Source organism: Alosa sapidissima, chromosome 13, assembly GCF_018492685.1.
Source record: "Alosa sapidissima isolate fAloSap1 chromosome 13, fAloSap1.pri, whole genome shotgun sequence".
Lineage (NCBI taxonomy): Eukaryota > Metazoa > Chordata > Actinopteri > Clupeiformes > Clupeidae > Alosa > Alosa sapidissima.
Window position 1 is genome coordinate 12601191 of NC_055969.1, and position 13524 is coordinate 12614714.

Sequence of the window (13524 nt, forward strand, 5' to 3'; positions counted from 1 at the left end):
AGGTGGTGGGTACAGTCATGCAAAGTTGTCTTCCCTCAATGGCAGCTTAAGAGTAAAGCAGTGAGTGCTGCTCAGTGAGGATTGCCAGGTTTGGTAAATGCCACTACATGTAAACCTATACAAAACAATTCTTGCTGCATTGTTTGTTTAAATCAGACTACTTATTAAATTTCCTTTTACCCAGTGGTTGCCTATTAGGCCTTGGCCATTTAGTTTAGGCTCTCTCTTCTGATATTCTCTGTGAACCTTAAACCATAGTAGCTCCAAATGAAATTATAATAAACAAAATCAACATACATCTCAGCAGCTCAAGGCCCACTGTTAGGCTCTCAAATGAGCCACTAGCACTTGCACCATAGGCTAATTAGGCTACTTTTTCAATAACGTGCATTCACTTAAAACAAACACTTTGTCTTGTAACCTGATTCATATTAGTCTCTGAATCATCATTAATGGAGAAGGCAAGCAAGAGGATGCTGCGGCCCCCTGTGCCTGTGACAAAGTACTACAGGGATGAAGACACCCGGAAGTACAATAAAACAACAAAGCCAATCCCAGGAAATGACCTCACGCATCAAGTATTTTATGAGAAAGAGGAAGTAAAACGTTAAGTTTGGAAGTGTTTTGTTCTCATCATTGAAAGAAAATATGTGATAATGATGTCAAAAAAGTAGACTTAACGCGGAAAATTGTGCTGTTGTGCGTATAAATAATTGCAGATTGTAATGCTTATAGATTAACTTGTCTGCTTAGGCAACGTTTAAGTGATCAAGTGTATAGAGGAATGCAAGTGGTTTTCAGTAATAGCCTAGCGCTTCATTGTTCCTTCAATGATATTGGATCTGTAACGTTAGGCGAGAAATTGGCATTTATAGGCAACATTTAATTTTTTCCATTAACATTATCGTTAATATGTATTCAGTTAGTAATATTTAGCTTTCAAGTGAAGGACTTGTGGTAGCTAACGGCAGTGTAGCTCGTTGTTCTTCTCGCCCTTTTTTACGGTACAAATAGCTAGCGATGACGGTTGCGGTGTTTTTCGGGTGTGCATTTATTGCATTTGGGCCAGCATTCTCTCTTTTTATATTCACAATTGCTAAGGACCCCCTTCGAGTAATCATCCTTATTGCTGGGTAAGTGATCTTTTGACTTTTTAACCAACGTGTAATCCTCAGGTGAACACCCCGGTAGCACATGACTTAAACCAGCTGATGTGATTTCTACCCTCCTTCCCTTTTCAGTGACGCATCGTTGCGTTTCCCAGACAGAGTTCTTTATGTCCTAAAGTTTAAATAATTGGAATAGTCTTTGTTGTTACTGTCAAATGAAAATATTCCTAGAATTGGGAAGCGGTTTACACAGACGTCACTTCACTGTCCCTTTCTACATTACACTATGATCTAAACTTCGATTCGATTCAACTTCAACTTCGAAATGCAGTTTGCGTTTAACCAGAAGTGCAACAAAGCAGGAAAGTGCAATATAAAGTATAGACAGGTGGTGCATAGACAGAACAAGATATATAGTGCGGACAGTAGTATACAGTTGGTTTACAGAAGGTAGTTTACAGTAATATAAATTAAATATAAATATGTGTGCAGTGTATTAGCAGTAACCTTATAAGAGCGGATTAGATATGGCTATGTTGTATGAACAATGTATTAACAACATGTACAGATATGTGCAGTGTAGTAGCAGTGACATAAGAGTAGTAAGAATAATACAGATTTATGCAGTGTATTAACAGAATATATTTTAACAATAAATATGGATATTCAATATGTACAGTATCTAATAAAACTAATTCGAAAAAGCTATTCTTCTGTGTGATGATATGTATTGTATTTTTCTACAGGGCATTCTTTTGGCTTCTTTCCCTTCTCCTATCCTCTTTGGTATGGTTCATTGCTGTAAAGGCCAGCAATTCAGATGATCCAAGTCTACAAAGAGGCCTGCTGATATTTGGGGGCATATTCTCTGTATTGCTGCAGGAGGTATTCCGCTACGCCTATTACAGGATACTGAGGTAAGAACTATTCTTTTGACCAACCTATCAGCCTAATTGTTCATCCAACCGGTTTCACTCTAATACAGGCACATTTAGACCATAGGTTTAGTATTGTGTGTTAGATAATAATTCCATATGATGAAGGGTAATGGAAACCAACAAAATAAGCCTCCACTGTGGCTCCCTGTTGATAGTTTTCTTGTGTACTTATCAGAAAAAATTATAAGGAAACGTGCATGTACTGTAGTGGTATTTAGGCCTTAAGGTTAATATACAACCAGAGTAATGACAAGTCAGGTCATTGTGCTCTATCCTCATAAATGACCCTAGACATTTTGCGTCACACATTAGGGAGATTGGCCTATATAAAAGCTTTTCTTTTATCTCAAGGGTGTTTTTTTAAGTAGCTGGTAAATAACTCTTAAATATCTTGTTTGTACAGATATTTATTTACATCTCTGTATATTGTGCATAATTGTTCATTTGCTGTTATAACAAAGTTTATCTCCTCCCTATTGTAAACATTATATAGTTGTGCGTCCCTCAGATGGACACAAATTTAATGGATACAATCGTAGCTCATTGTATTGATTTTAACACCTTTGTCAATTCTGTGCATGTCAATCAGGAAAGCGAATGAAGGCCTGGCTGCAATCAGTGAAGATGAAAGCTCCACAATATCGGTCCGGCAGATGGCTTACGGTACGGTTGATGTTGTTCTCTCTGAGTGCTTCCTCTTGGTCTCAGAGTTTCTCTCAGAGTTAACACTGACTGCATGTATGCCTTAGCTCATGTCAAGTAGAAAGAGAAAGGAACATTCTAGTCCAGGGAAGGCCGTATACGCATTACATGATTTAATGGCCTTGCTTAAATATTGTAGCACATCTTTCAAGCTATACTAAAGAGACCACTGTCATAACGATAGGGGTGTAATGGTACACCAAAATAACGGTTCAGTGTGTACCTTGTTTTTGTAGTCACTGTCCGGTTAATATTCGGTACAGTAAGCCTGTTGGTACTGCTAACATAAAATTAGCTGACCATATTGCTGATGCACAACGGGAATAGTATTTTAAAAAGGTGTCAGATGTTTTTTTTTAGGTAAATTGACTAAACTGACATATGGTCCAACACTTTATATGTTTGTGTGGGAACACAAATTTCTTCAGTCTAGAATGAACTCGCACACCAATGTTGCCAATGCAATTTTTTAATCCAGTCAGTGAAAAGTGCAAAGTGCTTCCAAAATGCAAAATGTTTTCGGTCCCATTCAGACCATCCTCAGTGCAAACTAGACTGCGTCTAGTTGATGATGGAACACAAATTTAAAACATGATCTGCAAGCAAAAGAACCCTTTTGTTGATTACTGTTAAAGACGATGTTTTAAACCTAACGTCCTGTACCTAAACGGTTTGGTATGAATTCGCGTACCTTTACACCCCTACATAATGAATAAGAAAACAGCTATGATTTAGTGGGATGTTCGGTATAACAGCACAATCTTCAGTGAGATAGAGTTTTATCGGCGTGGCACTAATTGTGTTGCTTGAAAAGTGGTAAATAAAACAAAAGTTTTTTTGTTAGGGTTCTGGCTATCTCTTGTTAAGTGACACATTATCTTACCAGTTACAAAAAAGCTATAAGAAGCCATACACTAAATGTCAGCTCTCATGGTGGCATGCCTCTTGTCTGATTGTCATTCATTGTAATTACTCAGATGGAATGAATCGTTGTGGAAGAGGACGTGTTAATGAAAAGTGTTCGAAGTGTGAAATTAATCCTCACTCAAATTACAACTGTGGCTTTGGTCGTTCCATCAAATCTCCCTTTTACCTTATGATTTGCGGCATAATTTGAACAGGGGGAGCTTACAGAGATGAGGCAATGCTTCCTCCCAGTAGTAGTAGCAGCTCATCCACTAAAAAACACTTCTCTCGAGGTTGCCTGCGCGCATTATCTCATTCAGGTCACTTTTCTCACATCCCTCATTTATTAAGCAGACAGTAAGGAAATATGCTATGAAATATCAGTCTGGTTGTTGAGGAGAGGTGCATGATGGCTATCATTTCACAATGTAATCTGCTGATGACTCATAAACATATGGGGAGAGTGTGTGCGTGGGTGGCGGTCTATCTTACTGGACTGAGGTCATCTTCAACCTGGACACAAGCAAACACGATAGATAGATAAGTTCAAAAAGGTTTCATGCAGAGGTTTTGACTTTTTCCATGTTTCCATTCGTAATGGGCCACATAGTACAATGTAAGCAGCACAATTTGGCAGAGATTTTGCTTAAATGATTTTGATATTTTTAAAACCCGTGACCTAGTTTACATTTTAGCAGAGAAAGACTGTCTAAATGTCTATGGTCATGATGAGACAGTGTTGGATAGATGGTCTACCTGTTCATTAAGAACCAACAATAGTGGTATAACATCTGACATTTCCAAAGTATAATCAAATCAGCCAGCTATACTCTTGTGTGGAGAAAGAATATGATGTAGTTTAATCTTGTCTTGGCTGTTATGATGACCTTGCACTGTTGTGGCTACAGTTGCTGGGCTGGGCTTTGGAATAATGAGCGGTGCTTTCTCCATGATCAACATCCTCTCCGATTCACTGGGGCCGGGGACCGTGGGCATCTTCGGAGACTCCCAATACTACTTTATCACCTCAGGTAGGTCCTGAAGTTTGGAACTGTATAGAAAAGATCTGGGCAAGTTGGGCAACTGACGTTACACAGATGCTTTTATGCAAAGCGACATTGATTCGCAACGGCAAGTTCAGGAACCTACCATTACCGCTTCTCCGTCACACACGCAAAGTACACATAATACAATTGCAATTCCAGTATTCAGAGTTCATATAAGTCATATGTTTGTTATTGTGCTTCTGCGTGCGTCTTTGTACCCCTTTGGCATGTAGACTGAGTTTTGTTTTGTTGACCTTTGACAGCTCTCATGACCCTGGCCATTACCCTACTCCACACGTTCTGGGGCGTGGTGTTCTTTGAGGGATGTGAGAAAAGCCGGTGGTGGGTGATCGGTGTTGTGGTTGCGCTACACCTGCTAGTGTCTTGTCTGGTGAGTAAAGACACACACACACACACACACACACACACTGCCCAGTACCCAAGCATTTAATGTTGGTGTGTACTAGTATTGAAGTGTGTGTTTTTAGAAAGGCAAATCAACAACAAGGGTCAGTACTCTGTAGTCGGTTAAAGGGCCCTCACTGATGAACTGGGCTTTCTCCACTGGAGGGAGTACTTTGATCACGTTCTTCTAGGGCAGTGATTTTCAACCACTGTTCCACGGCACAGAGATCAGTTGTGCTGTGGGAATTTGTCCAATTTCACTTAATCGGTCCCAAAACATTTACTAGCCTATTTGGTTGTTGCAAGTAGTAGGCTAGGATATGCCATTGTTGAGCATCTGTGCCTGCAATGTAGTGACTTGCTAAGTAAATAAATACTCTTTCATGTCAGTGGGTGGCAGTAAGTAGCGCAATAATGACCTTGTTAATCAAGTGATGTGCACGAGAACTGGTGGTGAAAAATGGATATTGGAAAGCTAGATACCACATTGGGCTCCAGAACATACGTAAATAGTGCTGCCATCATGGTGGGGGAAACAATCACTGGAGGCCAATGGAGGAACAGGCGTCTCTGATTGTCGGCAAGTGTTGCCCATAGACAGTAAGGTGTTTGCTTCCAGCAATATGACTGCCGCATTCACGTAGCCTATGCCACTTAATAGGCTAGAACCCGATGGACAGTCCGGTATCTATCTTTCTAATATCTATAGGTTAAAAGACGTAGGGCCTAAAACAGCAATGGATAAATAGGCCTACTTGAAAAGGAAATATGCAGACTCTGAACTGAACTGTAAACAAATGAGAGACTAAATTGTCATTATTTTTGCTATATTAGGCCACAGTTTGTAATTCTGTTACAAATTTGGTTGGTGATGTGCCGCAGGATTTTCTTAATGTAAAAAATGTACCGTTGCTCATAAAATGTTGAATAACACTGCTCTAGGGCAGCTGAGATTATCATCTGTTCCTAGAAATGGAGGGGTGTGACAAGATCTCGTGCCACGAGATCTGGCGATACAAAAATGTCACAATATTTCTCGTCAAGGTCATAGACTGTATAAAATAGGTCAAGGTTCAAATCTGTCTCTTGGAGAATTCATAGACAGTAAGAGAATAGGGGTGTGACAAGATCTGGCGATACAAGAATATCACGATCAAAGATCTTAGAGCGTGTCTCTTTTGCACTGGTTTAGTCTCAATAGAGAGCCATTTGTGTCAGGGTATTTGCCTGAGTAGATTCAACACAGATCCATGAATCTTGTTAACTTTCTGTTTTTGAAGTCAGCTGTGCAAGACTGAAATAATGTGCAGTGGCAGCACAAGTAGCAGTTATGCTACTGTGTTTTAGTGAAACCGGTGGCTCTTTACTCTTTGGTAATTTACATGCTAGTAGTTTTCTCACTTTCCTGACATTTTGTTGTTATGATTTTCATAAGCGGTAATAGTATTGCCTAGCTGCTTTTACTTTGTGTTGTAACCTCAATCTTGATGTCCAAACGTGGCCAGTTACTTCACTCTGGATGTATGTTTAATCACTGAGTTTTTAAAAGCTTGACAAGGGGCGTTTTCCAGAACAGTGTAAAGGAATGATTCACTCTATACATACAGGTTGTTTTTGGTTCCTATACTATAGTCTGGTCAAAGGTTGATGTAGGAAGACTTGGCTACAGTTATTTTATGGTTATGCTACAGCCTGGGCCCGTTGGTGCCAGAGAAACAAAAAGTCCTCATTTTAGACAAACCTCTTTTATGTATATTAATATGGCCACTACATTTCCAATGACTGGCAACACATATTTCTGTATGACATAGGGGATTGATTTATTTGAATGTGAGTCATTCCGTGTCAAATCAGATAAGGTTGTTGCTGCACCATATTTTTCTGAAATTAGGGACTTCTATAAAACCAATGAGACTGTGGTACTGAAAACATGTTTGTCTTCCATTCTACAAAGTTTGGTCAGGCTAGGAAAACTACTTTTTAAGATATGAATGTCCAAACATGGCCTCCAAGATGAGGTCTTTTAGAGAGTGTAAACAATCAAGGGCAAAAAGACAATGAAATCAATAGACTTGAACAAAAATATTTTACAGGTTTTAGTTATGGAACCTAAACATTGTGTAGACAAACTTTGAGGGAAATCGGAGTCAGTGCTGCAACCATTTTCCTGGATTTTGTCTGATTTGACACGGAATGACTCGTGAGAACAGGTGTGGTGTTAAACCTTACATCACTAAGACTGTTGCATTTTGAAACTGACAGCAGGGCTTTTGTCCAGAATTGTATCAGTTCCTCTACTGGGAAAGGCCTGTAGTGGGTTTGATTGTTAGCCAGGGCCTGCAGTAGCCAAGGGAAATATTTATATAATCCATCATTTATTAGGTACTTTATTATACAAAACTGCTGTCAATTCAAAATCCAGTTGTCTAAGTGTTTGTAAATGTTAGATGAATCACTAGATTAATGATTAACGACCTCTTTGAAATGAACTTGTGCGTTAATTGCCGTTGTCTTCCTGTTTGCTTCCTCTTTGCCAGTCTCTGTTGAACCCGCTGTACTCTGGCAGCCTGCCGCCTGTCTACGCCATCATGGTCCTGATGGCCGTCTGGGCCTTCTTCTCAGCCGGCGGCTCGCTAGCAAGTGTGACCCAGCTCTGCTCACGTAAGACACTCCATCAGTTTCTCTTGTCCGTTTGTGGAGGCAGTTTGTGTATGTAGTTGTGGAGGAGTTGCATGACATTTGATGGATGTATGAAAGTGTCAGAAGTTAGATACTTGTGTGAGATAGAAGCCACAACAGATTAATTGTCATTGTTCATTACAGTACATTATTTATTATCATTAAAGGAACAGTCTGATTCTGGGCAGGGGTTATTGATATTTGACCCCAACAGCCAATCAAATGACATCCTTTCCTGCCATACTTCTAAAACAATGTATTGTTTGGCTGGAATAATGTATGGCTCAGTCCACGCTACTTTGTTTATTTGTGGAAGTCCCACTTACATTATAGCACACAGAACATACAGCTAGAGAACTATAAGGAGCAATACAATGAATTTGACAAAAACTACTGGATTACAATTATGGACTGAAAATCAAGGTTGTAGTTTTAAACAGGGCTGCAACAACATTGATTATTTGTTAACTGTTACATTAATAGACAACTAAAAAAATCTCTGTTAGCAGCTTAAACTTATTTCAACTTTACTGACTCCGCTATGACCGTACACGTAACATTTTGGGCTTGTGGACAAAACAAGGCATTTGAGGACATAATCTTTGTCCTTACATTTTTTCACAGTTTTCTGACATTGACAGATTAATCAACTGTGAACATAATCATTCGTTGTTTCTAAAGTTCTAAAGTTAGAACAGAAAAAGTCAAAATATCTTGTCTAGTAAGCCTGTTTACAATAAAATGTTACTGCTTTCTCTGTCACATCGCATTGTTGATCACAAGAAGTGCGATTCAACTCCAGCACACAGCAGTGATATCCGCAGAGTCTGCTGAGGCCAAAGCCCACAGATGTGCGAACGTGCCTCTAGCTCCCATTCAAATCCACAAGGGAACACCAAGGGAACACTAAAGGAACACTAAATTACCAAGCAAGTGCTCGCATCCAACATCAGAAGACCTGAAAGTGTGAAAATCACAGGGTGTGCGGTGACCATTCCAAGAGTGGCTTAGCCTCGTGAGATGCTGATTTGGGGAATGTTTGGAATGTGTTCAAGCCGCTTGTTTTTAAGGCAGCTAGCCTGTGCAGATAGAGATACGCTGTCACTGTGCTAGGGCTTCGCAGACCCACGTAAGCACATCATAGGCTTTTTCTCAGTGGTCCGGTTGCCCCAGGTAAGGTCATTCAAGTTCGGCCAGGGGTACGTTTAGGACATACGTACGTTAGGCTCTGGGACATTGAGAGTCTTGGAATAGAGCAAGCTTTCAGAAGACTAGCTTTTATATCTGTGCTTGGTCACAAGTCGGTTGCCTACCTTCAATGGTTCAGGGCTGCTTTTACATGACAGTGCCTCACAGGTTGAACTTACGTAACTGAACAGACTAATTTTATAGTTTTCACTGCGTTCTCTTGAAATGAGCTTGAAATCAGAGTGTTTAGATGAGCTTTTTGTCTGAGGTCATTGTTTATTTGCTCATGTACACCATGAGCTTGTGGGTGTCTCTTTGGTCTTTTCTTTCTTGGTTTGTTTAATTTCAAATAGACACTCTTTTTAGCAAATGCAATGGAAAAGGTCATACTAAAGAAAGAAAAAAATGGTGCTGACGTCCTAGTACATTTTTATGTGGTCAGTTAGGCCGTATGACAAACTATTAAGAGTAATGCAGGTTGAACAGTAAGATTTATTTTCCACGGTGGTTTCTTGAAAACATTGAAAAATATATCAGGAGACCTTAGTATTTACAATTCAGTACATAAACGACACTGTATTAATTTTATATAGTAAAAATGATGATAAACAGAAAATATATTGGCCAGTTGAAGATCTCGGTCACTGGAACAATTTCCTCAACCACCAGACTTTATGTAACTTTTTTTTTATAGTTTTCATTTAATCCCTTTTGTTTTCTGTTGGGTGTTGATGAAAAATCCAACTGCTTCTTCCGTCGGCATGCGGCACACTCAAAGCAACATGTGTTATGTAACATGTCTGTACCATTTAATATAGGACATGTATTCATTACATGAGTCTCTTTATAACGCCTCAGACGTGGTGTTCTTTCACGTTGACGTCTGTGGAGTCTTAGCTATTAAGATGCGTTTAGCAGTCACTCTGCGCTACGCCTAATTGCCTTTGAAAATGATTAGTGTGGCCTTTTGTTTGTGTATCCTTAGGTATGACCTCACAACGCTACCTTGCCTTTTTTAGTCATTGTGATGTTTGACACAATGGCCTTCACCAAGATTCTTTCAAGCATTTAGGATCATGAGACTCAAGACTGGCAGGGACAGAGAGAGGTCACCAAAGAAATCCACCCCCTCGCCTTTTCCTGTATTAAGTCCACACTTTTCTTCAAAGCTACTCAAAAGACGTAATACACTTTCATCAGTATGTTAGGTCTCTGAGTACCTGGAAAAAAGCAGTTTGAATAAGAGCAGTACGCTTGAGACGTCACACACATTCAATTATTAATAGGAGCTTTTTTCTGCTGTGGGAGTTATTTTTCTACCTATTTTTTTGCCTGAGTACCAATCCCATTCCACTGGTTTTATTGCTTTACTAGTTCATTGTAGGAGCTTTAGTGTTTACTTACTTATTCATTTGGCTGGCGCTGTTATCCAAAGCAACTTACATACGTCAGTTCTTACAATGATCTGTCCTTGGTCTCACTTGGGCTGTCCTTTGGTGACTTTGAGTGACCATAAGTCGCCCAGTGGAGCTTAGTATGATTCCTTTTCTGTTCTTCTCGGGCAGTTTTACTCGATGTGTCTTGTTCTTTTCGTTGCAGGTAGGAAAACTGATGTGAATTCCTCCTAACTGGTTTTTGTTTTGACAACTCAAGGAGTCGGAGGACAGGACATTGTGTTGCTGAGTTCGGTGCATTAGTGGAACAGACAAGCCGCTCGTCGCAGGAGCCACGCATCAATCGTCTGGATCACGCGTGTGTATGTGTGTGTCTCTCTCGGGGAGGAAAACCTTTAAACGCCCATCATTTTTTTACAGCCTTCCTCAGGCTCTTGGGGAGTCGGGACTGTAGAACGTATCTCTCTTTAAATCGTTCTCACTGTAAATAGCTTGACATACCTTACTCACACTCTCACACACACACACACACACACACAGACGCACACACATACATGCACACAGACACAGACACACACACACACACACAGATACACACACTCGTGCACATCGTCAGACACAGGCCTGTGTGGTTCAAAGAACTTTCTAGACACACCGGAACTGAGGTGGTTTGTCTTTCCTCGATTTCTTTCTTTTTTCCTCCTTCCTTCGTCTCCACCCCTTTTTGGTTCTGGACTGGATTCATTTGGACTCTGAACCTGCTTCTGTGTAGATGTTTCTCTTTCCTTTCTGATTTTTAATTTTCCTTTTTACTTATGCATCTCTGTAACACACGTCCTCAAGGAGGTGTTTGTCATTGGGAGTAAAAAAAAAAAAAATGGGGAGCCATGTTTCTAATAATTTTTAAAGGATATGGTCGAAGTTTTGGGGTCTTCAGACACAAGCTCCGTCAGAGGATAACATGCACACTGACTCATGATTTTAAAAATCATGTCCATCTATCTAACTGACCAACAGAACAGCCAAGCACTGTAAGCAGATCCATTTCTGTTACACATCCTTTTTGTCCATTAAAACGGCCTTTGTTTCAAGAATATCGCAGAGCTGAGTTGTGGGTCTTGTATTTCACTGAAACCTTTCCCAGCAAGAGATGCAACAGGGTTTAGTTTTGGGGTCTTTCCACATGTGTGAGCTGTGCTCTTGGCTTCACAGATTAGAATTTTCAGTTGTAGAAAAACTTTTCAGTTGTTTAAGAAAATTGCGTCATGTTCCCAGCTTTGGAGTTTTCAGGAAATTCAACCTCTGTAATTGAAAATAGAGAAAAAAATACCCCTAATGAAATCTTTACTTTAATGGCATTAATTTACTTGGTTTTGCATTATGTTTGAACTTTTAGTTTTTGCACTATGTAGGGTATTTACCACAACCTGTACAAATATTATAATTCTGATGATTCTATTTTTCAAAGTTAACAGACTACACACGTAGTATAAGTGGACATTTCATACTTGTTAATATACATCTTTCAGGATGAGAGTTAAAATGTCTGATCATTATTTGTCAAAATATGACCCCAAGTATGATAGGTATGTCAAACCATTCTAGCAAATACAAGCAATATCTTTGACAAAATACTGTTCTTTTCTCTGGACATTCTGTAGTGTAATTCTGGTGCTTTCTAGGTGCATAAAAAATCATGACATGCTTTCCTTGATGCATATTTTTTTTTACTCTGATAGGATTAATTGCCAGGCCTTTGTACCCGGTGTTGTGATTTATCTTTTTCTGCTCAACTTGAAGCAATTCTGTCAAGTTAGGCCAGAAATATTTAAGCTCATTAGAATGTGTGGCAGTGTTTATTTTTCCAAACAATCCAATTCTCTCTGGTACAATTTGTACGTTCCTCTGCCTTCGTTGGAATTGTTATGTCTGCGTCACCAGGGCCTATCGCATGGCCGTCTGGGTTCATGTAAAGAAGAGGAGAGCGCCAAGTCACCTCTGCGTCACTCAAGCACTAGAGGTTGCAGAGCGTTCCAGCAGCTGGGCTGGTTTGGCACAGGTTAGTGCCAGGGCTATGGCACCAGCTAAACCCACTCGCCCATGGCACTTGTGCCAGGCCCTGTCACGTGTGTGTGTGTGTGTGTGTGTGTGTGTGTGTGTGTGTGTGTGTGTGTGTGTGTGTGAGAGAGTCAGCATCGCTCAGCAGTGCCACAACGCAAGACGGGCATGGCCAGGGGCTCTGGCAATCTCAGACTCTACAAAGTCAGTGACTAATGTAGACATTCCACAGAAAATGGTTGTGTGTACGTGTGTATGTGCACATGGGTACATGTACGTGTGTAAGGTCCTCTGCTTTATGACTTTCAGAATGTGTGAGTAATTCTGCCTAATGTGTGTGTGTGTGTGTGTGTGTGTGTGTGTGTTCTTTTTTGTCTGCGTATGCAACTGCACGTCACCCCTGTGTGACGATGTCTGTTTCCAGACATTTCATTGGGGCAGAGAGTGTTTGGGGAAAAGATGTGCCCAGTTGTCTTGGCAACCAATATGTGAATGTGTGCAAAGTACTGCAGATGTTTGATGACTAATTACCAGATGCTGAGGTTAGCCTTCCCACTGACTCTGTTGTCATTATTGTCATGGCCTTCTCATACCCCACCATCTTTCTTGTATATGTTTTTAGAACAAAGCAAATTCAATCACAATTTAAAATCATTACAAATGGGCAAACTTCGTATTCAAAGGTAGAATGTAGAATTTTTCACATTAGTAAGTAAAAAGAAAAAGAATCTCTATCGAATGATTTTTGCTCCTTTGGTTTTCCTCAGAATTTGTCAATCTGAATTCAGTCATCAGAATTGGTGCTGACTATTGTTTAACTAATATTTACTCCAGTGATTGGTGCAATATTGGATACGTGATGTTTAAATGCTGCTGCTTTATAGAATTTGTAACTGGTGCCAAAAGGCTCCCCTTCTCACAAAAAAGCAAACAATTTCTTTAACCCATCAATAAAAAATGGCTTGTGAAAGTGTTCTGTAATTTCTTGGATGGTGTGACACAACATTAAACAGTGATTTCTTTCAAAACGTCTATATTTTAAATAGTACTTCTTCCTTTTTTTAAGAATGGCATTGTACACAATCTAATCTATAATTAA

At 39.8% G+C, this 13524-nt stretch overlaps 1 protein-coding gene across 2 annotated transcripts; it reads left to right on the forward strand.

Moving 5' to 3' along the window:
• The first annotated feature begins 572 nt into the window (after positions 1 to 572).
• Positions 573 to 13395, forward strand: zgc:114200 (uncharacterized protein LOC559336 homolog). 2 transcript variants are annotated; one of them, XM_042058971.1, is made up of 7 exons: positions 573 to 1133; positions 1856 to 2026; positions 2637 to 2710; positions 4564 to 4686; positions 4965 to 5092; positions 7644 to 7767; positions 10573 to 13395. In XM_042058971.1, exons 1-7 carry the CDS (start codon positions 1021 to 1023, stop codon positions 10599 to 10601), a joined length of 762 nt encoding a protein of 253 aa, XP_041914905.1. In that variant the 5' UTR covers positions 573 to 1020; the 3' UTR covers positions 10602 to 13395. The 2 variants fall into 2 exon arrangements, with proteins under 2 accessions (XP_041914905.1, XP_041914904.1); XM_042058970.1 differs by having other exon boundaries at positions 10627 to 13395.
• The last annotated feature ends 129 nt before the right edge of the window (positions 13396 to 13524 follow it).